The sequence below is a fragment of the Pseudopipra pipra genome, chromosome 5, assembly GCF_036250125.1.
Source record: "Pseudopipra pipra isolate bDixPip1 chromosome 5, bDixPip1.hap1, whole genome shotgun sequence".
Taxonomy (NCBI): Eukaryota; Metazoa; Chordata; class Aves; order Passeriformes; family Pipridae; genus Pseudopipra; species Pseudopipra pipra.
This window is the reverse complement of record NC_087553.1, coordinates 26,867,807-26,893,709: the sequence shown is the minus strand read 5'-3', so window position 1 is coordinate 26,893,709 and position 25,903 is coordinate 26,867,807. Positions and strand designations below refer to the sequence as shown.

The window sequence follows — 25,903 nt, the reverse complement described above, 5'->3', positions numbered from 1 at the left end:
AGTGCGTGAGCGTTATACAGGCTCTGCACAGTTTCTCTACACAGAAGGTAATAACAATGCTTTAAAATTTCCTCAGGACACATTTGGTGGTATATAGGCTTCAAGTCAGTCATACTGTTAGGTATCCCACACACTTGACCAGAAAACATCTGTAGTGGAATCACTACAGCTTCACCAGTCAGAGACAAAAGCTCCTTGCACAGTATTAGTATGTGTGATATCAGACAACCACAGTCACATCTGTTGCAATGAAGTGGGCTATGAAATCCTAGCTACAGTACACTTAACTTTTGCTTGCATGCATGTAGAGGATGGAGATCATCTGTTTATCCCGGCATCAAATCATGCCATGTATTTCATCTTTGAAAGTCAGCTTCCTTGGAAAATAAACACAAAGGGGCTAAAGGCCTGAATAATCCCAGGAAACACAAAACAGAAATTAGTGAGGCAGAAAGATGTCAGTTACTACACTCATGTTAATATCATTAGAAGTGTAGATGTTCATTCCGAGGGAAAAAATTAACTGATGAAAAAGACCTTGAGAGGAGAGGTGGCAGCTAAGTACAGAGGAATTTGAAATCTATTTTGTTTGCACATGAGACAGCTGGTTAATAAATTATGAAACACGCTGAGAAATTTAGAGGATGTAGTTTGGTGGGGGAGCAATTCCATTTTTCCCCCATTTTCACTAGCAAAGGAAGGTCTTGCTTCTGAGTACTAATAGTAGCCAACCTACTGTTATGTGGGTACTAACCACTGGGCAGTAGGGTGAAATCCTGCGCAAGTCTGGCAAACCTCCCAAAGACTGCACAGGGGCCAGAATTTTCATCCAAGTAATTAGAAAAGCTTAATCATCACATTAGTGCAATTTCTTAAGCACCTCTGTAAGGCAGGGAGGCAAAGCAAAAAAGCAGGGCATTAGAGTAAGGGCAGCTGGAGCATTCCAGCACCTTCCCAGAGGTGGGAGATAATGCCTTCCTTTAGCCTTCTGATGAAAGCTGCCTCCCACCTGCAAGTGGAAGACAGAGGAATGAAAGCTGTATCACTTCCTTGGGAGTCCTGGGGTGCTGAATCAGGTACACCTGAAGCAAACAAGTCTACTGGGCCACGAGTAGACTTAGGGGAAGTTGAGTAGCCAAAGGCCTGGGAGAAGCAAGGCTTCTTTCCACACAGAGAAGTAAAAATGTATGGGAAGATACAATCTGCCAAATATTTATCAAGTATATGTATGTACATATAACTTTAAATGTCACAGTAGCTAGGCATTAGCAACGAAAAGGCGGGGGGAAAGCTGTTATATTTTTTTTAATCCTGTAGATCTCATCCTCCTATCCCCTACCCACCAGAAATTCAGCCCTGATCCTTCAGTTGAAGGAGGCCAGCTCTCATCTCTAAGGCTGCCAAATTCTGGTGGTAGGGCCATTGTCTTTTATTTGACTGCACAGTGCCAAGTACATTTATGGCACCGTATAAATAATAAATAAAAATAGTCATTGCTTCCCTCTCCACTGACTTATACTGATGCGAGAAGCAGGACAATCCTTTGCTTCCCCCTCTTTTCCCTTATGTAACTCTCCAAAGACAGCTTTTTCCAGACTGCCACGCAATTAGCACAGAAGCAACCAAATTTAACCAGGACGGTGTGGCAGGGGGAATGCAAAAGCTGCAAGCTTCCATGGCCCCATAGCCAATGTCCCTCACCCAGCAACTCCCATCCGTGCCTCCAGCAAAACCCAAGGGTTTGCATTTCTTCCTTTCCAGCAAGGATTAAGCCTACAGTCTGACTCTGACTATCCCCTCCCCTTGCATCCTACCTGCTCAAGTTCCCAACTAAACTGCATTTTTTTAACTGGTATTAATCCTGAAGAATCTCATTGCGAGCATTTGCTGCCATTAAATCACAGAATCACAGAATGGCTTGGCTTGGAAGGTACATTAAAGATCACCTAATCCCAATCCTCATGCTGTGGGCAGGGACACCTTTCACTCTATCAGTTGCTCAGAGCCCCATCCAATCTGGCCTTGAACACTTAGAAGAATGGGGCATCCACAACTTCTCTGGGCATCTGTTCCAGTGCTTCACCACAACCACACTAAAGAATTTTTTTCCTAATACCTAATCTAAACTTACTCTCTTTCACTTTGAAACCACTGCCCCTTGTCCTGTCACTACATGTTCTTGTAAAAAGTCTCTCTCCACCTTTCTTGTAGGCTCCCTTCAGGTACTGGAAGGCCAGAATTAGGTCACCCCAAAGCTTTCTCTTCTTCAGGCTGAACAATCCCAATTCTCTCAGCCTTTCCTCATAGCAGAGGTGCTCCATCCCTTTAATCATTTTGGTGGCCTCCTCTGGACTTGCTCCAACAGGTCCATGTCCTTCCTGTGCTGGGACCCCAGAGCTGGATGCAGCACTGCAGGTGGGATCTCACCAGAGCAGAGTAGAGAGGCAGAACCCCCTCCCCTGACCTGCTCCCCAGGCTGCTTCTGGTGCAGCCCAGGATACACTTGGCTTTCTGGGCTGTGAGCTCACATTCCTGGGTCATGTCCAGCCTCTCTTCCACCAGCACCCCTAAGTACTTCTCTGCAGGGCTGCTCTTGATCCCTCATCCCCCAGTCTGTATTGATACCAGGGGAATCCCTCTAATCAACAGAAAAAGAGAGAATCCTGAGAGACCAAGTCAAGGCTAAAGAACATTGCAGCCTCCTTGCCGCTCTGCACTACACAGTGCTGAGCATAAGAAAAAGAGGGAGAATGACAAAGTAGGATTGAAGAGGGTGGAAGAAAAAAATGCTTGAAAACCCACTGAATTTAAACATTTATAGTCTTAAAAGTACTGAATCACATTTAAGCACACAGGCACAGAGGTTTGTTCCAAAGATCTCAGCATAAAAATCATCCCAATCCAAAGTGCAGAATGTCTAAATCTGATAAACGTACTCATCTGCAACTGCAAAAATTTATCTGAGATCATATTTATGTACACAATAAATGTAAGTCACAAGTTAGAAAGATCTATTACTAACATCGACATGCTGTACATATTTAATAGCTATTTATTAATATGAAAACGTTAGCATAATATGTAATTACACATAATAAATGTGTATTTTGTGTAATTGCACACAATATGTAACTACACTATAGAGTATTAGTAAATACTTCATACTATAGCAACTGATGATTTACAAGGAGATGCAGAGAAATAATCAGATTTTAAGCCATAAAATTTCAGATTATGGGAGCTAGTGGAAGTGGCACAGTCTTACTTCTGTCCAGCTAACTCATATCACCACAAAGGTGTCCTGAGAATAAAAATCATACTGCTGTTGAAAGGATTGCATATTTTCTGCTTTGGGACACCACCACATAAAAATTCCTTTATATCCTGCTGAAATGTGTGAAATTACCACAAATGTCTCTTGATAGTGAATATTTAATCCCATGGAAGATTTGTACTGCCTCCAAGCCATCCAGTGAGACAACCTTCCCATGACAGACCTTACAAGGTACAAGACTGACCCTCACTTTTAGTCCTCTTGAAAAATGTATACCTGTAGATATCTGCTCTGCATTTCCCTAGACTTCTCCAGAACAGGTATTTGTTGTACAAAAGCTGCAAGCTCAGAAAAGCATTTAACTTCAATCATGTGAATAATAGTCCATTGACTTTAATGTCACCACTCATGAGCGCAAAGTTAAGCACAAGCTTAAGTGTTCTGCATATCTGGGATCCTTGTATAATGTCGATTTAATGTGCTGCAGAGTATAATGTGGGAAATAATTCATTTTTCAGTTTCGTGGCCAAGCACCTGCCAGAATAGAGCAGATCGGGGGTTTTTTGCAGGTTTTTCAATGAGGCTTTTGCTTTGTATCAACCTGAAATGTTTCATTCACCTCAGAACTACGTGTGTTGTCTTGTCTTCCAATTATCTCCTCCTGTCCCTTTGTTTTGTTACAGAAAAAAAATACTTTTTTTTCCTACTTTCTCTAAATGTAGGTCAATTTTATGAGTAGTGCCTTTAGAAAATGACATGTCAAAATACATGTCAGAAATATCAAAGTATTTTGTTTCAAGTATACTAAAATGAGCTACTTTGGAAAATATCAGAATTTCCTTCTGGCCTCTTATGCTCTCCTCAGATTTTTTTCAGTAAAATTATTGGCCAGTTTTAACTTCAAAAGTTATTAAAAAAATACCCAAAACCAAACACGTATCTATTGAAAGAATAACTGACCTATGCTGAACAGAAACAGGCCCTTTGTCTTGACATTTCATTACCATCTTAAAAAGCAAATAAGTCAAATACCCGTGAAATTTCAGCAATCTATATTAATTTGCAGGCATGCAGAAATACATTTCTCTCCTTTTTATGTCAATTACAAAATTACCATTTTGATACTTTATTAGCTTCTTTGGCATTTGCAACTAATTTATACGAAAGGATACTATTTTTATTATTATTAACCTACTGCATTCTAAATTATTTTATTTAAATGTCCTGCTGGCTGTCCACATTTCCTTTTATTCTATTACTACTGTATATGAATGGAAATTACGTATAGCTATTAGATTACTTCACACATTAGTTCATTTTATATAATCTTTCCTGTATTTATTGCCTTCGTTAGACTGAAATACCGCAGGCGCTTGTTTCTCTAATGTGTCTGAAGCTCTCCCGTTAATGGAAATTGGGTTATATCTCCTGATTACAGTCAGATGAAATCCAGACCCGGGAGTCGACTGCAGTATTCTGCGACAGGCTGTCTTACCACCGGAGCTTTCGCAGGGGGTCAGGGTGGTAGCAGCCCCCCACATGGATTCTTAGATGGATGCAGTCCAGCAGCGCGTGCAAGGATGCTCCGGCTGGGCTTGCGGTCTGTCCCACCGAGGGGCAGAGCTCAGGACAGGGAGCTGACATGGCCAGCATGGCACTGCCCCTTTCAGGGCCACATCAAGCCCCTCTGCTGCACAAGGTAGACCAGCAGAGGCAGTGGGTGCTGTTTTGGCACCTGTGCAGAAGGAAAGTGATTCGGTGTGCCACGATCACTGGGAGCTGGAAGGGAGAGGCTGTCAGAGCAGCACTCTTTCTGCAGGACTCACAGGGCCAGTACCGCTCTCAGGGAGGAGCAGGTTTCTCCTCCCTCAAACTGCCCACAGCTGCCCCAGCATTAAGAGCTACAGCTTGACATATGATCTAGCAGCTCCAAGGGTTAACATGGGGGAATTTACAGCCATCGTAAGATGGGTTCTTGGGTAAGTTCTGGCACCTCTTTTGAGCCAGCTAGGCCCAAAGGGTGGCACTCAGCAGGGTTGGCATCACCTGGGACAGAGAGAGTGGCAGAGGTCACTAAGCTCAGTACAGGGAGCCTCCAGACATCCTTAGTTCAAAATGGTACCCTGGCACAGGGGCATCCACTCCACCCCAGCTCAGACAGACCTGCTCAAGCATCCACACAGCACAGCACAGCACAGCAGGAACATGACATTAGGCATTGTCTTGCATGTCATTAGAAAGTAAATGCTGGGGCACAGCCAAGACACCATCCAAGTCCTGAGACATCTGTTGTGTTTCAGCCTGTTTTTCTGGGGAAGTGGCACATCAGCAGCTGCAGGTACCTCTCAGAGTGGTTTTTCCCAGGCAAGGCCCAAGGAAGAGGGTCTAAGGAGACCCTCAGGGTGGCTGTCTCAGAGTGTAGCCAGACTGACCTTGACAGGTGTACCCCAGCCAGGCACAGTAATGGATTTTGTGAGTGCATCTGGCATTTTGGCTGCTCTACAGTGCCAGTGGGACACCTTCCCCAGATACTGTCATACTACAAAGACATTCACAAGCAGATCTGGGTTTAGGCAAGTAGAAACAATATCCCTTAAAATAACTATCCCTTTTCTTGTCAGCTTGGATTACATCCTCTACTGACTCCTTGTGCTGGACACAGATGCCCTTACCAGCTGATGGAGAAGACCAGGAGACTCAGTTCTGCTGCGGACACCAGATCAGACATTGGAGATAAAAGGGATTGGAAGCAATAGTTTTTCCTCTTGGAAAAGACAGTCTTTCCCACCTGGTTTTGAAAGTCTGAAATGGCTATAAACAGGCAGGAAGAGGGAGGTAGAGCATAGAACATCTCCATGTGCCCTGGTGTGGCTGCACCCTTCATCCTGGCTAAGTAGTGTATTTAGAGGGTGAGTCAGCTGCAAGCAATTATGCAGGTTTTGGAAAAGGGAAAATATGAGATTCAGAAAAGTGAATTCCTCCCAAATCAGGGCATCTTGAAGCAGTGTGACAAATGCCCGGATGACCTCTCCCAAGTTCTGCAGGGCCCTCTGCATGTTCAAAGAATGGAAATCCATGAGCCCGGTAGACCAAGCTCATTAACTCACATCTTTTGGCTGGAGCTAGTCCCACCTGTCTTTATTCTCCAAAGGCAGCTGTTGGTTTCCAGTTTCACCAGCCAATTTTCATCTGATTTCAGATGCTCTGGTAGATTGTAATCCCAATACTGTAAATATTATAAATAATTGTAAACCCAAATATTGTACTTGCACTAGCAGCTGTGTTTGAGGCATACCACAATGCTCTGACTATGTACTGTGGCCTTTCTTTTCCCCAAGAAACAAAGCACATATGCTTCAGGATAGCAAATGAAAATACAGGTATCATGGCAAAGAAAAGTAGAAGAAAATTACCTCAATCCAATACACACAGGTGGCCCTACAGTAAAATCAGCTAAGATAGACCCAGAAACTTGTAACCAAAGGCTCTGTGAAGCTCCAGGAGTTACCCCTTTCAATTGAAATTTCATGCACATACCTCTGCAGGTATGAAGAATATCTTAAAAACATGAGAATAAAAGCATGGCTCTCTCCATGAGCCTAGGCACAGCCTGAAACAATAGATCACAGGTACAAACTATCCCATTTAGCTCAGGCAGTTGAAAACCTAATGATGACAAACTAATGTTAACTCTGATAGGGCTGGCTGGTTTTGAACAGTATCTTTCAGTCTGAAGGAGCCCACAGCTTTTAAGCAGCCTCTGCAACAATCTCCATTTAGCAGAAAAACATCCTCCCCTCCACCCCATCCTCAACACAGCACACTGCAAATGTGAAGACAGTGTGAAACAAATTGAGGTCAAAATTAAAACAAATAACAGGAGCACTTCTGTACAGATTGTATTATTCTGTGCCATGTTTCATTCCAGGAAAAAACAACAAATGGGAAAGAAAAACTCTTAAAAATTAATCCATCACAGAATTTCTAGCCTGCTGCACAGGACACTGCATGCACAAGGGGCCTGGCCACAATTTATTTCTAGACTGTCATGAGGGACACAAGAGTCAGTAACTATAACCAGTCCTCCTCTTGCTGCTAGCCCTAACAGCAATGTATGCAAGCTTATTTGGCTACCCTACCATGGCATGATCCCTTAAGCAGCCCCAGTGACTGAGTTACAAACTCAGCATGGGCAACTGAGCCTCACAACACTCAATTGCTTGTGAGTAACCTCACCTCAAAACAAAAATCAAGCAGTGTGCAAAGCTTTACACCCTCATGAACCAGACAGTGCTACCCTGCATGCATCAGCAACCTTCTCAAAATCCTGAAGTGTTCAGGGTCCAGCAAAAGCAAATGGTCCGCATGGACAAAATGCAGTGCAGATAAACAAGGCAGTAAAACAGTCTGAACAGGAAACAATTTCTTGTGCTAAGCCCCCAAAGGCCTTGAAAAAAAAGACACTGTAACTTTAAGTGCAAGCAATAGCAAATCATCAAAGCCACGCCGATTTACCCCCACGGGCAGAACTTTTCCTGAGAATAAATTAACATATCACATTTGCTAGCCCAATGGCTAGCATTCCTGCACAGACAAATTATTTCAGCCTGAAAAAACAAGTTACAGCCATTGTACACATCATCTCCAAAGCTCCATTAATTCGTTACTTGCTGACAGTCAAGGTGTGGTTTGGAATTGTGCAAGCAAGCACAGTTCAGTTCTGTTTATAACTCATTCCTGAAGTGCTTAAACCATGTAAAAGTGCAACTGAATACAAATGAAGAACAGTTGTTTAAACTAGGGCCTAAAGCTATGATGTGACTATGAAAACATCTGCACAGTTCCGTAGTGAAAGCAAACCAAAGAGGGTGGAGCAGCCTCTTCTGTAGAAAAGGCTGCTTTGAGGGTTTGGGTGGATCGATTACCTTTTTGTCGCTCAAGCCAGACACCTGGTCCACGTATTCCTCTTGGATCATGAAGGCAGCCAGGTTGGCAGTGTAGCTGGCCAGAAAGATGACAGCGAAGAAGGCCCACACCGACACCATGATCTTGCTAGTGGTACCCTTGGGATTCTGTACTGGCACAGAGTTGTTGAACACCAGCCCCCACAGCAACCAGATAGCTTTGCCAATGGTGAAAGAGGGACCTCCTGGCTCTAGAGTGATTGAGAAACATGATCCCACAGTGAGCATCTGAGAGTAAGTGGTCTGCATTTCCATTCACATCCACATCTTGACTTTAGAGTTAAGAGCAGTATCTATTCCCACTTGTGAGGTGAATGTCCGCATCTGAACTCCCTATGTTTATGACACCATATCTCAGCAAAGTGCATCCTGAAAAATTATTTTTCAAAAATATCCTCAGATATTTATTCTGTCTCAGAGATTTACATTGAAACCTTTTACAAGGGCATTCTTTTTTATTTGATTGAAATATCTAGAAGCCCAAACAATTAATTTTGGTTCAAGTGTTGTTACCAGAAATACAGTTTGCTCAGACAAATTCTGTCCTCATTTCTAGCTGCTCAAGAGTGATGTCCTTGAGCTTCCAGCATACACCTGGGCAAAACATGGTTCTCACTGTACTTGTACAGGTGCAAGGAAGAGCACCATCTGAAACAGCAGGGCTCTACAAATACTTCTCCAAGAGTGTTTCTTTACCCACTCTGCCAAAGACACACGAACTAGAGAAGAACACAGCTCCCTCTCTCCATGTTCTGTGTCTAAGGTACATAATAGTGATATATACTCTGGTCTACCTCAGGAAAATCTGCAGCTCTGCCTCAGATAGTCCAGGAATGGATCCAGTGTTTTAAAAGCTCCTATCTTCCCCTTATTCACTTTTCATACCCCAGAAGCCTTGTGTGCTCATAAAGCACTAGGTCTGAAAACTTGTGAAATCACACGTGTCTCCCAACAATCTCATACCTCCAGCACATGCTGGTTCCATTAGTGGAAACCTAAACCAAAATTTCCTCAACTTGAGCACAAGAAGAGCTGATAGGGAAAATGCAGATTCGATTACTCCAGGATCCTGCTTCAGGCACCAGGAAGATCTTCTTAGGATGAGAATCCTCTGGACAGTTCAAACACCTGCCAACCTGGTCAGCACCCCATGCTTTATCAACCTGGATAGGCTGATTCGAGCTTAGTGCTGCTGTCTGTGGTTGACTCCATCAGATTAGCAAAAGGGAAGAAAGCTTTGACATGTTTCTCCAAAATCCTGAGCAGCAAATAGCATAGATCATCTGAAAGCACTAACATTTTACTCTAAGTATAGCTGAACAATGCAAGGGGCTCATTTTGCACCCAGGGAACTGCACACCAAGCTCAGAGCAGAATCATCACCTGGCAAAACTGGTGCCTCTAAATACCAATGAGATAAAGTTCCTACAAGAAACATGGTTTATCACTCCTTGTCTTTTTACATGCTGGAGTGGTATTTTTATATCCCTTCCACCTAATGTGCCCTAAGACACACAGGTGAAAGGCCTGAAAAACATCAGTGGTATAAGATGTAAGGAAATCTTGAGAAGTTCCCTCTTAAAGCCTTCCTCTCTCCACTGATCACACCCTGACTTTGTCAGCCACAAACCAAGACCGTAATGGGAGACTTCAATCCAAACCAGGAACCTAGAATCTTTCTGAGCTCTCCAATTTTGAGTGCTCAAACAACAGCACAACATTATTTGGAGACTAGATCAGGGTATGTCCACTTGACTCGGGAGAGAAAAATCTTAATGTTCGTAAAGAGAAAATCCAGGTGTGGGAGGCAGGGGCATACTGCCATAGTTCAAATGCAGCCAAAGTAACATTAGCCAGCATGTTCATTACCAAAAGCAGCATTGCAGTCTCTGCAGCAGATTTCTATATCTTCACATCACATATGTCAGGGATTATATCTGCCTGATCATGCCATACTGTTCATAACTACTCAGAAATACTGATAATTGCAGCTGCAGTTCAGATGACTTGATAACTGCACAACTGCACGCCTGTACTAAGAACTGCTTCCAGTTCCACACGTGTATCAATATCTCTTTAAAGACTCACAGGTTTATCAATACTTACTTTTGTGTCCACAAATCCATGGGGCTATGATCAGTTGCCATAAAGGCCCTCCACAGCTCCATGTTAAGAGACAAGTTCTCCACTTTTCTCCAATTCCCCATGCATGTTGTTCTGCCTGCATTTTCATTAACACTTTTTATTTTCACTCCTCTCCAACTTGATGGCATAAATTCACTCAAAGCACTAGACTGGGGAGCAAATGAGTGCATTTTTCAGTAACTATCTCTCTCCCACTATTCTGAACAGGCCAATAAACCCAGAAATGTTCGAAGGGCTAATTTATCGGGGGGTGAAGATATGCAGATGACAGAAGACTCAACTTGCTAATTATCTTCATCTCAATAAGGAAAAAAAGGCTGTCTCTTAGGCTGTCTGTTCATCCTCTCTTTAACTCATCTGGCTGCCTTCTGAAGATCAGAACCACTGAGATGGATCACTCACTTGTTCCCATCTTTCCTGGTTCTTTTGCAAAGTAATTCTTCACCCACTCCTAAGAAAATGAGCTTCCCATTTTCTCAGTTGGTCTTCAAAAGCCAGAGAGCCAAGTAGTGGAAAGACATGACCAGGTGACAGATGTGAAGTTTGGAGGACATAGCACTATGCTGGGAGGCTGGTAGAGTGGCTTGCTCTCCAGGGAGTCGTAGCACTAAAGGATGGATTGATAGTGCTGAGCCCTATGATTGTCTCAGGGAGTGCAGCATCATGGGCCCTGCCAACACCAGCTACCAGGGCCCATTTTCCCTCAGTGAGAAACAAGTTGGAGCTGGTATTTGCTTTAGACATAAAAGGCAACACAGCTCCGTCTCTCGGGCCAAGCAAATTATCCATTATACACATCTGCTCTCTTCACAGTCTGTTTTCCGCCTCCATCCCTGCCCTCTTAGGTCTGAACTCAATGTTCAGAGTGGGCTAGATCTGTATTATGTTCAAGGCAAAGAACACCCTACAAAGGAATAGGACTGAAAATAAGAGAGAATCATAGCAAGAAAGGGTTCCCCTTACCTCTGCCATCAGCAAGGCACCGATTATAGCCCACAGGGCTGAAGTACTCAAAGACGAAGACGGCCACCGCAGAGATGATAAGCAGCATCACAAACATCATCACCCATACATCAGCACTGAAAGGCTCTGGATAGGAAGAGAAAACCATGATAAAAGCCCCGACAACAACCTCTCCTCCTTTGCTTTCCAGAGCACACCAATGTGGGGCAAACTGAGTTGGGGGAAAACAGAACTTAAAGCCTTCAACCTGATTCTAAAAAACTTCTTGAACAGGGGGAACTATAGTTTCTGCCTCTGTAATGACTGCATTCCATCGTACTGTTCCGTTTGTGACACATGGCTCCATCTGGAACTACGTGCAGCCATTGTGGCATGCATTGATAAAATAAAATGCATTGATAAAAGATTGTTCCCAGGAAGTCCTCCAACACCATCTGGAGAGAGTGGGGAAAATCAAGCAGAACTGGCAGAGTTTCAGACAAGCATCCAACTTTCAAGATGCTGTTGAGCCAAAGAGCATCTCCAAATTTCTAAGGTTCAGCCATAACGATAGTAGTTTTTTCAGTTATTCCATTCCTGTAGCAATAGGAACACTGGCTCATTCTAGAAATGTTAGCATTCATGTTCTGCAAGTATTTGATCTCTGCCAGGTTTTCTCCCTCTCCAAGCTGGAACAGATAAAAATGGGACTGAAACAGATCAAAGAAACCGAGAATTTTGTTCCAGAGTATAGCCAATATTGCAACCTCTGCTAAATTGCAGTTTAAAATTTTGGAGTTAACTTTAACGTTGCTTTTACATACCCCAGCAATATTGGTGGACTTGGCTAAGGGCAAAAACTCCTGAAGAGTGAGTAATCATGAAACTCCAACTTAAAAAGGTTTGGGAAAATTTCATTACCCGTATAAAGTTATTTCTATTGTAAATGTTCTCATGACTCTGGCAGAGAGCAGACAGTAATTACATAACTCCTATTCTGTGTTTGCTGCATCATAAAGCATTTTATAAAGTCAAATAGTAGATACAAGGAAGATATGAATGTCTTGGGGAAATGCAGCATAATTTCTGCATTCTCTGATCACTCTCCACCACTGAAGGACATTAGAAATGCCTTTATTGGAAGACCCAATGTCAGCACAGAACTGATGGCTCAACTGTTCTTGAAAAGGTCTATTAGATCTCTAACTTCTCCTAGTTGCTCTGTCAAGGAAGGGTCAAGTTAACAACGTCTTTACAAATAATGTCTCTCAAAGTGCAACAATTTATTGCTAACTGCTATCACTAAGTGCTATGGCATACCAGCTATAAGGTTTGAATCAATTTTCTTCTGGCCTACACTCCTCGAACATACTATTAGTTGAGTCACTGGGAAACCATGTGCTGCAGCGTAGGTGACAACTCTGAGCGAGCCCATTCTTTTCTGGGACTAGGCACACAATTGCTGAAAAATGCCTTGACTTGGAACTCCTATGCACTGCCTGTTTGCATTTGCCCAGATTTTGCTAGCCTGGGATTTAGAACTAAAACAACACAGTATATTTTTATATACCTGTCCCACAGGTACTCCCAAAAAGGAGCTTTCAGGCTAAGAATCACAAGCAACCTTCACCTAATTTTTTAAGTTTTAATTTTAGATTTAACTGATACCTAAGAAGGCAGAAGGTGAGACAGTTCCATTGCTACGTGACACCATGACACTGATTCCCGTCTCAATGAAGGGCACAGAGAAATCCACCACTTCTGAACGCTCCTCATTAATGGTGAGGGATCCCACAGCCATATAGGCCCGTTTGGTGACGACCTGGAGGAAGAAAAGGAAAAGATCACACTCAGACATGAAGCAGCACTCAACTACCACAGTCAAGCCCCTTCTCATCTTTCTGCCTTTCAATACAATCCTCTTACTCCTGTAATCCCATTCCCTCAATTGTTTGTAACATCTTTCCTGTCTAATCTTTCATCAGGACACTTTCTTCTTGCAGGAAACCTTTAGACATTAATCTTCTCCTCAAAGCTGGTATGTGTATAAAAAATAAATCCACAGAGGTCTTAGAATAAACACATCATCCACAGAGAAGACATCTTATCTCATTTTTCTGTCCTTGTTTTATCCTCCCTCTAACACTGAGAAGTCTTATTTCATTCTTTATGCACCTTATATACAACCTACAACATAATCTAGGGTGCATGGATATCAGCCTCTTTCTAAGACTGTATAGGCCAAATTTATGAGACCATAGAGAATAATAATTAATTGTCAAACAGGAAAGGTAGTCACGCTCAGAGTGTCAGAGCAGATTAATTCACCCAGTGCTGAGAAAGAATGCAGGCCAATAATTTCCTAAGTCACCTCTCCTCCTGTCCCAGAAGGAGATCCAATAATGATGGGAGACTAGACCTGATGCATGTCACCCAGCCCAGAGATAAACCCCTCCATGGCCTCCCTTTGCTGCTGACCTCTCCAATCATTCCATTCCACGTTCCATTGATCTTTTTCCCATGCTTGCCATTAGTCACCAAATAGAGGTCATAGGTGAACTTGACAGACTTTGAGATTTTCTTGAGGATGTCAATGCAGAACCCCTTGCAACATTTCTTCATGTAGTCTGGCTCCTCATCAGTTTTGTTCCTAAATCATAACAACAATAATGGGTTAAAAGACTGGGAGAAACACCTTTAATTCCCTTCTGTTGTCAGTTTGCATTCCCCTTCCCACAATATAATGTGGACAATTTCTCTCGTGCTATCTGTGCTGGAGGGTGAAGGGACACACTACAATGATTAGCCCAAAGGGGCCAGTCATGAATGGACACAGGACAGGCTAGAAAAATGGAGGTGATTTTCTAAAAAGGATTATCAGGTTATGATGGTATTGGCCCAACAGACACTCGACATTCTGCTGAGAAGAGAGAGCCCAATAGGAGTAGAAGAACCCAGGGGTGCATACTCAGTCACTATGCGTTTTTGGCAAGGGACCGTGTTCCTCATGCAGGTGCCACTTAGGGGGTCCACATTCTCCACAATGACAAATGGTGCCTCTTCCAAGGTCACGATGCTCAGGTGATCATCCTCACGTTCCTCAGAGTCAGGATACAGCTCAAAGCGTGGCCACACATAATACTTCATCTGCAACTTTTTTTCCTTCCATTTTCCCACCTGTGGAGACACAAACCACAGAAGTTAGACTTTTAGTTGTCCCATCCCTTTGCATCAATCACAGCTACTGCAGGAGTGGAGGACCACTCTGGAGTACCCAAGCTCATGGCTCCTGTAAGATGAGGATATTTCTGGGGAGAAGGCTCTGAATAAGTGGGTTCAAATAAGAAGGAAGTAGAGAACAAGAAAGATGTCTGGGTTTTCTCATCTCTGTGATGGTCTTACTTTCTGGGAGAGTGAGTGGATAATCACAGGACTACTATAACCATGGTCAAACAGACATGACGTCTTTCAGTTTTCTCAGCCAGAGAAACAGAGCTTGATGTCTCCTGAAAGGTTGACTTGAGCCTACTAGTCACAAGAAATACGGGGGGGGGAAGCGGCCTTCAAAAAAAGAGATACATACAAATTCTGAAACAAATGTTATTTTGAAACCTAAAAGTTGAACCATTTCACTTGAAAAAGTCAAACCAGAACTTCTTATTTCCTCAAAATTTTTTCTTCATTTGTTTTCAGAGGAATTCATCAAACAAATTCAATCTAGCCAAACTTGATTTTGCCCAGAAATAGATCCTTCTTCTGGAAAAAGACTGCCCATTCGTAGTCAGGACTGAGTTCTTCCAAGAGACAGGTAACTGAAGAGGGAGATGTTCTGCATTTTCAGGAGTGTCTTCACAGGAGAAGAACACAGACAGAGATGATTTTTAACAGTAGTTCTTGCTATCCCCTGCAAGGCCTTACTGAAATACCTGCTCTTGTCCTTTCACAATTACTTGGTTACATACCCTAGCTGGAAACAAGGAATTCTTTGTGGTTTTGACACATGAAAATTAAAACCAAAGAGCATCTATGATTTTTTAAAATCTTGCTATTTTTCCATAATTTTCATCACCCTCATAAATTTCTATTGCAGTTTTAGAACTCTTTATTTTCTGTTTCCTAAGTGAATAGAGATCATATCTTCAACAGTTAAAACAGATGCCATATATCTACTGCTACAAACAGCTGTTTTGAAGCCACTAGAGTCTTTAAAGAGACAATACATGCTAAGCGCGCCCACTGCCCATGGTAGACAATTTCTTCCTAAAAATTCCAGGAAAAGAAAAAAAACTGAACATCAGCTATACTTTCAACTATCAAAGTCTCATCTTTGTTCTCAGCTTCCTGTCTCCCCATGACAGCTGATACTAATTAGCACCTTGGCTGGCAGCTGAAGCAGAGAGGGTTAAGAAGCTAACTGGGCTTTAGAAGGAACTTTCCTGCAGGACCCTCAAAGCAAGCCCTCCGGGCCAGGGCTGAGACATGCTGACTTGATGGCAGAGGCAGTGTGGGTGTGTGGGAAGCTTGCATGACTGCTCTTTGCCATGTACCTGCTTGGTGGGGAAACAGAAAAGCTTCATTCCACTGCAATCCAACATCCCTCCTACCACCCCCAAATTTCAGTCATTTATTTATTTAAATGAGGGAGAAGCACTTATTAAAGCCTCATTAGGTGTCAGCGGTTAATCTGTGAAACTCAAAGCCCAGCTGGGGTTTGGCATTTCACAGCATCTAGAATTCACATAAAACGCTTGTCACCTTCAAAACAAACAAACAAACACTTCATCTGTCCATGAAAGAAAAATCCACTCTGGGAGCTTGTGGAGGGAGAAGAAAGGCAGAAGAAACCTGCCTTCTGCTGGAGACAGCAGTTTCCCCATCCATCCCTGCAGCATGAACAAAGCACCCCAGTGAGTGCAAGGCAGGAGGTTTGTAAGAAGGTGGGTGAAGTTTCTGGGTAGCTGGTCTTGACTTCTCAAGGGCAAAAAATGCCAAGAAGAGTTTGCTCCTAATGTTCCCATGAAGACACACAGCTTGGACCACCAAGCAGGGTATGTGCAGCTATCTATCTATCTATCTATTTATATTTTTTTTTGTGCTTAAGTGGTCAGGGAGTTGTTGTTTTAATTTTTAAATACACTTTGAGCATCGGTTAAAGCTGGAAAACTGGTGGCTCCTTTTGTCCACAAAAGACAGGCAGTTGTCTAGTGCAGCAGATGATCTGTACTCAAGCTAACATCTAAGCCTGGATGTGGACAGTGAATTTCTAAGGGAATAAAGAGCATATACTCACATACTCACCCAGGGTTTGCCCAGCCCTGGACTTCCCACTCATTGACCAAGCAGGTCAATTTATCATCATCTGAGGCAGAGATTTCTGCAGTGATGCTTCAGCTCTCAAATAACTGAGCTCAAATCCCCAAAAGCAGTTCTGTGAAGCTACCAGACAAGCAGAATAACTGCACACAGAGGGCACAGTAGGGACCAGTGATTAAGATGCTGCACAGAACAGCCCAGATTTCAGCTCAGGAACATTAACTTATCATAGAAATAAGTGGTTGATTAAAGAGACATCTTGCAGAATCTCAGCAGCCCTTAAATATCTCAGTAACAGGAATGATATAACCCCCTAAGTGATAAATTAGATCAGATAGGCAAACCCAACCCATAATTACCCAGAAGTTCTCTGGGTCAAAACCAGGAGTTTATAAGGCTGTGTGCCAGGCACGTTTCACAGTGTTGTACTACATAGACAACATTATGAAATTAGGATAACAATGACAGTCTTTCCACAGCCTTCTGTGCACTGAATCACCTAATCTGCAAATACAGTAATACATGGCCTTTCCTTATTATTCCAATAAAATCACTCTAAATTGTCCAAAGAGGAGGAAAAACAGGATATAAGGAAATGTTCTGACTTAAATTTTCAGATCAACTATAAAATGTCTCGAGAATACATGCAAATATTACATTTCGTTGCCAACCTGAACAATCAGACATGCCATATACCTGTAGACATGTACAGATGCAAACAAGGAAAATCAGAAAAGCTTTGTGAATTAAAAGGGGGCAGACTTCTTTACATGCTTATGCATGCAAAGGTCAAATGTGTATGCATGTAGCTGAAGAAGGATGGGCTTAAGCAACATGTGGGCAAGGATCGATAAGAAGAAACATCACATGTGCAGAGGATGGAAACAATGCAAGAGAAAAAAACCACATAAATGTGCATCATATGTTAGATAATTTGCCACAAGACAGAAGGAGGAAGTCACAGCAGGGACAGAGGTTAGCAGAATTAAATGCCAAAGATTTGTCCAGGTAATGATGCCTACTCTTAAAGAATATAACCTACCAAGCTGTATAGAGCAGAGCAAGGCATTTCTGAAGTCTCAGAGTATTTTGCATTAACAGCCCATGAACTGTTATTACTTAGGTTTTGCTGAGTGCTTGCCTCAGCAAAAAGAGGAAAAATAAACCATCCCAGGCATCCCACATACATACTGGTTACCCTGCAGTTTCAAGACCCATTTGGTGTTCTCCAGTCAAGGTCCAGTCATCCAAACTTCCACTAGAAGCCCTGGAAGGTCACTGAATCAGTAAAATTAAGGATACGAGGGATCTGTGAAACCTCCTTTCTAATCATATTCTCCAATCCCTAGGTATGTTCCTTTATGCCAGGACACAGCTCCTAAGAGACAGAATTTCACCTTAACTTCCCCTTGTTCTACCTATACCACATCCAATCTTATCAAGAAAGTAAAGTCACTTTGGTTTGGGGATAAATTTGGAGGTGTTGAGGGAGGGGAACAGCTAACTTCTACCCTAATTATAAGATCCTACTTTGGATAACATTGTTGGAAGTAGAAGTCCAATACATTTGCAAAGAAGGAAAGGGAGAGCTATTGTAGAACAAAAAGTTAATCATATATGCTATTTGTTTGTCAAACTACATAAGTTATCCCATGCAGACAAAAGATGAGATTGCCTATGCAAGAGGAAAACAAGTGGGAGCCTTCTGAAAGCCTTCCAGCAGGCTGGAGAATTGCCTTAACCACGGTATAATGTAGCCAGAATAAAAGAGTTCTGCAGTAGGTTAATGCGCATCTTTAATGAAAGGTGTATTACATTAGTTCCCTGAAACTGATTCTTAACAGAGGTTTTTCTTTCCTCCCAAGGGAAGCTAAGGCTTGTAACAGCCATTTGTGGCAGATGTTTCTCTAACCTGTCCTTACACTGACAGAGAGCCCATGGTCTCCACAAGCAGTCTATTCCAGTGCTTAACTATCCTTCCCATTAAAAAGCTTTTTTCCCTGATGTCTAACATAAATCTTCTTGCTGAAATTTATAGCAGGAAAATATACTTCCTTATTCTCCTACATGTGCCCTTTTCAGTGTTATCAGGTCAGTAAGATATTTATAACAGAGGAGCTGATAGTCTGGTTCAGTGGCTATCTTATAAGCTATACTGGCAACAGCAGATACCTGTTAAAATGATTAGCACCCAGCCTCACCATTTACAAAATCCTTACCCAGATGGGTAGGATGGACAAGTACAAGCTACTCCCATGAATTTCCCAAATTGGCTGTTCCAGGAAAGGCAGAAATCAATCCCTGAGTTCCTTCTAATACACCAAGGCAGGACTTCAAAATGCAAGAGCATCTGGAGAAACCTCTAACTAATGTCAACAGATGGAAAAATGAAACCTTCTAGAAATTTGGCTTGCAAGGTTTAGGCAGCAGAATACAGTTCGAGATTAAACCAGAAACGTTCAGATACATTTCTCAGGCAAGATACTCCGTGGCATTGCATAGGTATTTGGGGTGAAGGTCCAGAAGAAAACCTGAACCTGAAGGTGCTTGTTTTTCAACAGGTTGGAGGAGAACTATGTCTAGGAAAAGTCTTTTGATAGTTATTATTTCATTTAGGCTTCTATTTGCACCATGCCTTGCACCACTCTCTTTTAATTTACAATCTTACCTCAATTCCTGCCACCCTTGATATAGAAGAAATACAAAATGAACAAAAGGGATTTGGTTTCATTTGCAGAATAAGAGAAAGACTACTCCAAACACTTAGGACTTGAACTGCTTTCTGCATTTCCCCAAAAGTTCAGTGTTTCCTTTCTTATTGTGGTTTGTTTGGGGTTTTTTTGAGGGGGTCTGGTTTTTTTTTTCCTTTTTTTTTTTTTTCCCAGGAGCTGAGGAGTTCATTCATTCCAGTGGGGAAGCACTAAAGCAACAACACAGAGCACAAATTAGAAGGCAGAAATTCCCTGTTCCACCCAGAACCTCTGTAACCTAATCTGCACCCTTGCACCTCCCTCCACATTTCGTAAAATTGAGATAATGACACGTTTTCACCTCTGGAGTGCACTGGGTAGATAAACACAGAAAAAGCCATGAGGCTCACAAGTAGTGTGGAAATGAGGAGCCACACACACATGTGTCTGTGAATGGTGTAAATATGAAAACTTCCTGTCTTTATCTTTGATGTCAGTTGGTTAACTGGAAACATCTTACATAACTTTTACACCTGATTTTAACACATGAAAAATGGAAGATCAAATACAGAAAAGGTAAAGGTAGGATATTGGGCATGGGGCAGAAAATGGGACTGTTATTGGTAATATAGCTGTTGGAGAAGCACATCTAGTCCCTCTGGGAAGCAGCGCGAGTCCAGGGAGAAATAAGAGTCTTGTCAGTAGAATTGGTACAGATCCCTATTGAGGACATGGGTAAACCAGAACAACTGGGCAGGACCTGAAAAGGGCTACCGCAGGAGTAACAGAAGCACCATAGAAATAGCAATTATAACTGGGACACTGTCAGTGGAAGGAGTCATTACTCAGGATACATAAAATAAAGGTAGACCTGGGGGATGCAATTGTAACCTTAATGCTGCAGTAGACTGTGAAGAAATAAATAATGCATAAATAAAGAGGAATCATTTTAGATTGAAATAGTTTTTGGAGGGCTGCTGCAAGATATTCCACCAGGACTGAACTACAGAGATCTACTGTAGCTCCACAGGCTTGGCTTTTAGTCTGGATAGAGATGTCATCACTGTTACTGAAGAGAAATTTTATCAGGAAGTAAGTTATTATGGGAGTCTTTAGCTTCATAGAGATAAGGTGGAGAACAAATGCAAATTTTAACAGCAGAACCCTGACGGGGTTTTTTTGGATCTGATACTTGGCACATTTCTTCACGTCAAAATTACTCAATAGGCAATGGGTCATGATGTTTTACACTCAGTTCGGGCAAAGCAGTGAGGAACCTTGCAGAAAAGCTAGTTATCATAAATAACCTTGGATTGAGCGATTAGGGGAACAGAAAGCCTGCCTTAAAGGAGGAGATTAAAAAGCTTGTTTAACCTAGATAAATGAAAGCCAAGAGGGGATATGACTGCTCTGTATAAATAAAGGGGGGGACAGATACACAAGGGAGGGAGGAAAGTAATTTATAAGCAGGAAAAACAATGCTGGTAGAAGAACAACTGGTTGTGAGGAAATTTACCTTGAAAATAAGACAGATTTTAACCATCAGAGGAGGGAAGTTCTGGAACAGCTGCCCAAAAGGAGTTGTGAAAGCAACCAAATTGGAGTCAAGAAGGAGGAGAACTGGTTTGTATAGGGCTATATGAGTTTGCTGCCTAGAGCAGAGGGATGGGACCAGATGAGCCTTTCCAGGCCAGTGACTTCAAGTAAGCAGAAGCAAGAGGAGGAATTCCTCTGTGAAAAGCCTTTTCCCATTGATTTTTCAGTCTGCAGATGTCAAAACTCAGTCTTAATCAGTGTATCTCTGTCCCTCGGCTAACCTACGTGAACACAAAGACTCATGTTAATGGTATCTCCAACTCCTTGGCTCACACTTCTCTCATTCAGCAGCAAAACCTTCTCCAGTGCCCTGAGAATAAAACATTCCTCTTAGCTTTCACCCAAGCTGGTTAAATTATGACTCTCATACTGACATCACAGCCATTACCAAACTTACAATTCCTGTGAGGCTACAGATCTGTACCTTCACATAGACTGGTCTACAGCAGGTGGAGAAGAGATGCCACAGAGCACAAAAATCTCCTGTTTACAGACACTTACGGTGATTAATTAGCCACATCAGCCTAAGCAGACAAGAAATGGTTGTGAATGCTCCACTTGCAAAATTAATTAACACAAAAACAACATTCCTTCCTGAACCTCAAGCTCACCTTCCACAACCACCTGGGGAAGGCTGCTTTCTTGACTGCACCTGCAGAAGCAGGAATTGCTTCTAATAGCCTTTCAATTAAAATTGTAGGCTGCAGGAGATGGTGCAATTTTCTCCCCTCTATTTATACAGCACCTAGCATGTGCCAGAAAGAGAGAGGCCAAGCTTAGAATACAGATAGGGTGAGGTACTTGCTCTTGCTTTACAACTCATTTTGGGAATAAAAGCTCTTTGCAGAAACATGGTCCCCCAGCTCACTGAGATCTGGCATTTACACAGCACTTGCCATTTTTGCTGAAACATTTATTTCCTGGTGCATTTATATGCTTTTTGCAGTTGCTAAGGTCCTGTCCCCTGCCATGATTAGCCTGAGAAGGTTAATGAGGTATACTTTGAGTGCTTCTGACTTCTGCAAAGTCAGTGAACTAGGGAGCTCCACTGGTGTCACAAAAAGGTCAGAGCTGTGAGAATGCCGAAGAGTTTGCCTTGCTAAATCATTCCTCCAAGCCAGAAGGTACCAAGAGTTCAATACAGGCATAAAATTAGCCAGGATCACCTGATACCTCCCTCCAGGCGACGGTGGTGTTCTTGGTAGTAGAATTAACTTGGTAGCCCAGAAGTGGTTCATCCAGGCAAGGCTGGCTCATGCAGAAGCAGTGTGATCTCCAGTGGGACATATTTTATGAAGGACTTCAGTGCTACCCGATGTATACACAACCATGATTTATGGAAATGCAGACTGCAGTCAGCACAGGCATAATTAGGAGACACGAGGGGAAAGGTTAGAGGAAGCTGTTCATGGTAGTGGAGGCTAAGATCTGAGTAGGCTGTAGAATGTAACTCTAAGCTTCTAGCATGGGCAAATCAGGCGTTAGGATTTGGGAAGAAGAATTAAAATAAAACATATCTTAACAAACTGACTACCATCCAACATAACCCACCTCCAGCTAACAGGCAGTGACACCACCTGACTCAGGTTCTTACATAATAACGTTGCATTCTTAGAGACATCATGTCCTCCTGAAACGACTCTGTGTGAGGACAGGGGAGCTTAATACAATGCCCTAAACCCCAGCAATATCAGTCTATTCTGATTCTAGTCTGGGAAATAAAATCTAAAGCCAGGGAGCTTATACAGCCCCTATCGTTGTTCATCTAAGGTGAAAGAAGGTTTCACCTTGAGCATCTCTACCGCTGTCCTCTGCAGAACTGTGGGGCAGAGGAAAATGTAGCAGGGATACTGGTAAGATTGCATGTTTTGTGTCACAAGGGGTTCAGGAGTCACAAAGGTTTTTTAAAAAATTTATTTTTATGTCCACATATAGGCATCTAAATGCTCTATGTAAGCATTTTGCTGTCTCTAGGAGTGCATCCGCACTGTGCAGGTGTGTGTCTGAATCCAGTACGTGTCCATGCATGTAATGCCCTATCTAATGATTTTTTCCCCTTGGCTTTCCCTCTTGAGTTCTGCGTTTGAGTTTGATTTTGCTGAGCTTTCATTTTTTTTAATCGGACTTTTCTTTTTCCCTCTAAAACATGTTACACAGGGGGAGGGATGTTTGCCAATTTACACTGCAGTCTGGGAGAAGGTTTAGAGCTTTGGTTGGTAAGTGGGTCCAGTACAGCAGCGTACAAAATCCTGACGTGTGCAGTGACACCTACTCTTTACACTGAGCAAATATCTCTCTCAGCATCTCTTAGAACCTAAGGCTAAAGGAATGTTTAAAAACGAAGATGCAGAACAAAGCCAAAGCCTCTTCCTTGTGCAGAGGCAAGTCAGACGTTGAAGCCAGCCCCAGCAGGATTAGGAGAGGAGACACCATGAAGAGAGAGGGGATGAGTTGCATAAACCTCACTGTTTTCTGAGCTGTGCAAGCAAGACTGAAGGTGCCACTTCTACAAGCATCTCTGAGAACATCAGAGAGATCCTTTTAATTTCACCAAGGGTTGTCACAGACACTGAAACACTTCCCCATCCTATATACAGCAGCCAGAGCCCCTGCTCTTTGCCTGGCAGCCCCACATTGCCCCTGTGCAGAGATGCACGCCTGCTGAGAACAGCACTGGCATGGCTGTACACACACTCCTCTGTGGAGAGATGTGGGGTGCTCGTCTCTTCTCTCACTGGTGGAAAGGGGAGGATCATGCCTCTTTTGGAGGAATTACAGCAGGTGTTGGGAGCCAGACTCCAGGGAAAGCAGTTACAGAGCTGCACATTACTGTTTCCTTCCTTTCCCACCACAGAGAGCACTGGGCAGGTGATTGCAAATGCTGTCCCCACCAACAGCACACTCTTTCTGGATCCTGGCTCTGGATTCACACTGGCATAGCCACAGCCAGCCCCACTACCTACAAACCTCCAGGGTGTGTATCTGCCCCCTAAATGTGGCACATGGCAGGGAGTCCCATGCAACGCACCAGGGGTGGGGCCATCCCAAGGGGTAGTCAACTGAACCACTGCTTCAAGTTGTAATCAGATCTCCAAACAGAGTAGAAACAACAGCTCTGCTGTGCACCCTGGTTCTCTGCCAGGTCTCCTCACTTGGCTTTGCAAAGGGACCAGATGGGAAGCAAACCTGTAGGACAGGGGTAAGCAGGGACACCCTTGCTGCTTTCCCTCTACCTCATGTGTGGTTAAGGGGGCTGCTCTCTGCATCCTTGCACGTTTTCTTATCCAGTCTCCTTTAGCTGTCTCTATGGAGAACGCATGTAGACACCTTCATGACCAGACTCAGTTTCTCTCTCTCTTTCTTTCTTTCATTCACTCAGGTGCTCCCCAATAGACACAGGGGAAGGGGATGGGGGAAAGCAGAGGCAACAGACATCCCCCACCTCACCTGTGAGCAGAAATGGATTGTGGTCCTTCATGCCCCAGCTCATTATCACCCCATCTCTCACCCACCCATGGTCCTGCCTCCCATCACTGCTCTGCACCCATGGACACAGTCCCTACTGCACAGACCCATGTGTTCTAACTGCTGCCTCCATCATGTCTTTCGTTTGATGCCCCTGTGCCAGGACCAGTCAGAGAAGTGAGACCAGTGCAAGCAGTGTAGAAACCTGTGGGGATGGGAGAGTAACTCGTGTGATTTCCCCACATCTCAGCTCCCACTGACTTAGATATGGATTGGGTCATTCCCATCCCAACAGTGTCCAAACAATGGCTTCACCTCTGTCCTGAAATTAAGTGCTGGCTCAAGCCAGAACAGTGTCAGCACTGCACATCTCCACCAGCAGTGTGCATTGCTAGGGTACTTCTCCCTGTACAACTGCAGATCAACCCCTCATACAGGAGAGGCTGCCAGGTCGGACGGGGCCTCCCAGGAGCCAGTATGGGCTGTGCTCTCCAGCTGGATACTCCTGCCTTAGAAGCTCAAGCTTCAGACTTTCTGATGGATGAGCACTCCAGAAAGAGAACTCATGAGCTGCAGGATCCCCAACTGACCCACTGCTACAGCCAAGTGCTGGGCTTTGCTCGAAAACCACAGCACTCTGCCAAGTTTGGGTAGAGCATTAGACAAGACCTGTCAGCTCTACCTACAACTTACAGAGAAGACCTGATCCTTGGATGGAGCCCACCAGCAGGACAACTGGTTCATTGCACACATGTGCATTACTGCCATGCTGGCTGTAGCCAGCAAGTGCCCTGTGAGCAGCAAGGAGTGGCTCTGCAGAAGATTTTTTTCTCCTTTCCCAACCCACACACAGGTACACATCCACAAACACACAGAGGTACCCCCTGCAGCAGTTATCCTAGGCTGATCTGGGTTTGGAGTCCAAGCAGAATTGCCAAGGGCCCAGCTGAGGCCATCTGGGCTGCAAGGCATATCTGTGCAAAAGGAGCACAATCAGACACAAGTATAGAGAGAGCGAGAGCTAACCTTGAAACCAGTGATTTGGAAAGGATAGAGGAACCTATCTATTTGCCAACCCCAGCTAGCAAAGAAGAGTTAAGCCAAGGACTGTTTTCTTGGGAGCATGGCCTTAGACAAATAAAATGTTCCTCTTCCCTCAGCCCTGATGGACCTCAAGCACACCTATTTTTCAAAGATATACCTGTCCCTTTGTGCCTGAATATGTCAACACAAAACAGATCCTGTGCTATTTCCTTTCTGCAGCCCAAAAGTAGGAGAGGGCATGATAGAGGCAGTCTTGGAGACATAAGATGAAGCTAAGACTCTCAGCATGTTGCAGAATGTCTTCTGTGATACATTTAAGTCCACACATGGAAGGACTTCTGTCAGTCTAGAACTAGCTGGACGACTTTGTGTATTTAAATGTGTGTGTTTTGTATAGTTACCTCTGCTATAAGGGGAATAAGTAGTAAGCCTGTAATTAGGTTCTCTGACATTTTCCATTACAAGAGTCT

At 43.3% G+C, this 25,903-nt stretch overlaps 1 protein-coding gene across 2 annotated transcripts in view; it reads right to left on the bottom strand.

Annotated features, from left to right (window-relative positions):
• Positions 1-25,903, bottom strand: part of GRIN2B (glutamate ionotropic receptor NMDA type subunit 2B) — a 232,607-nt gene that overhangs the window by 38,173 nt on the left and 168,531 nt on the right. For both annotated transcript variants that reach the window (XM_064655234.1, XM_064655235.1), the window contains exons 6-10: positions 14,294-14,502; positions 13,804-13,975; positions 12,994-13,147; positions 11,347-11,472; positions 8,200-8,429 (exon numbers count right to left, since the gene is read on the bottom strand). In XM_064655234.1, coding sequence (XP_064511304.1) covers positions 8,200-8,429; positions 11,347-11,472; positions 12,994-13,147; positions 13,804-13,975; positions 14,294-14,502 — 891 coding nt within the window. The remainder of the gene's footprint in view (positions 1-8,199; positions 8,430-11,346; positions 11,473-12,993; positions 13,148-13,803; positions 13,976-14,293; positions 14,503-25,903) is intronic.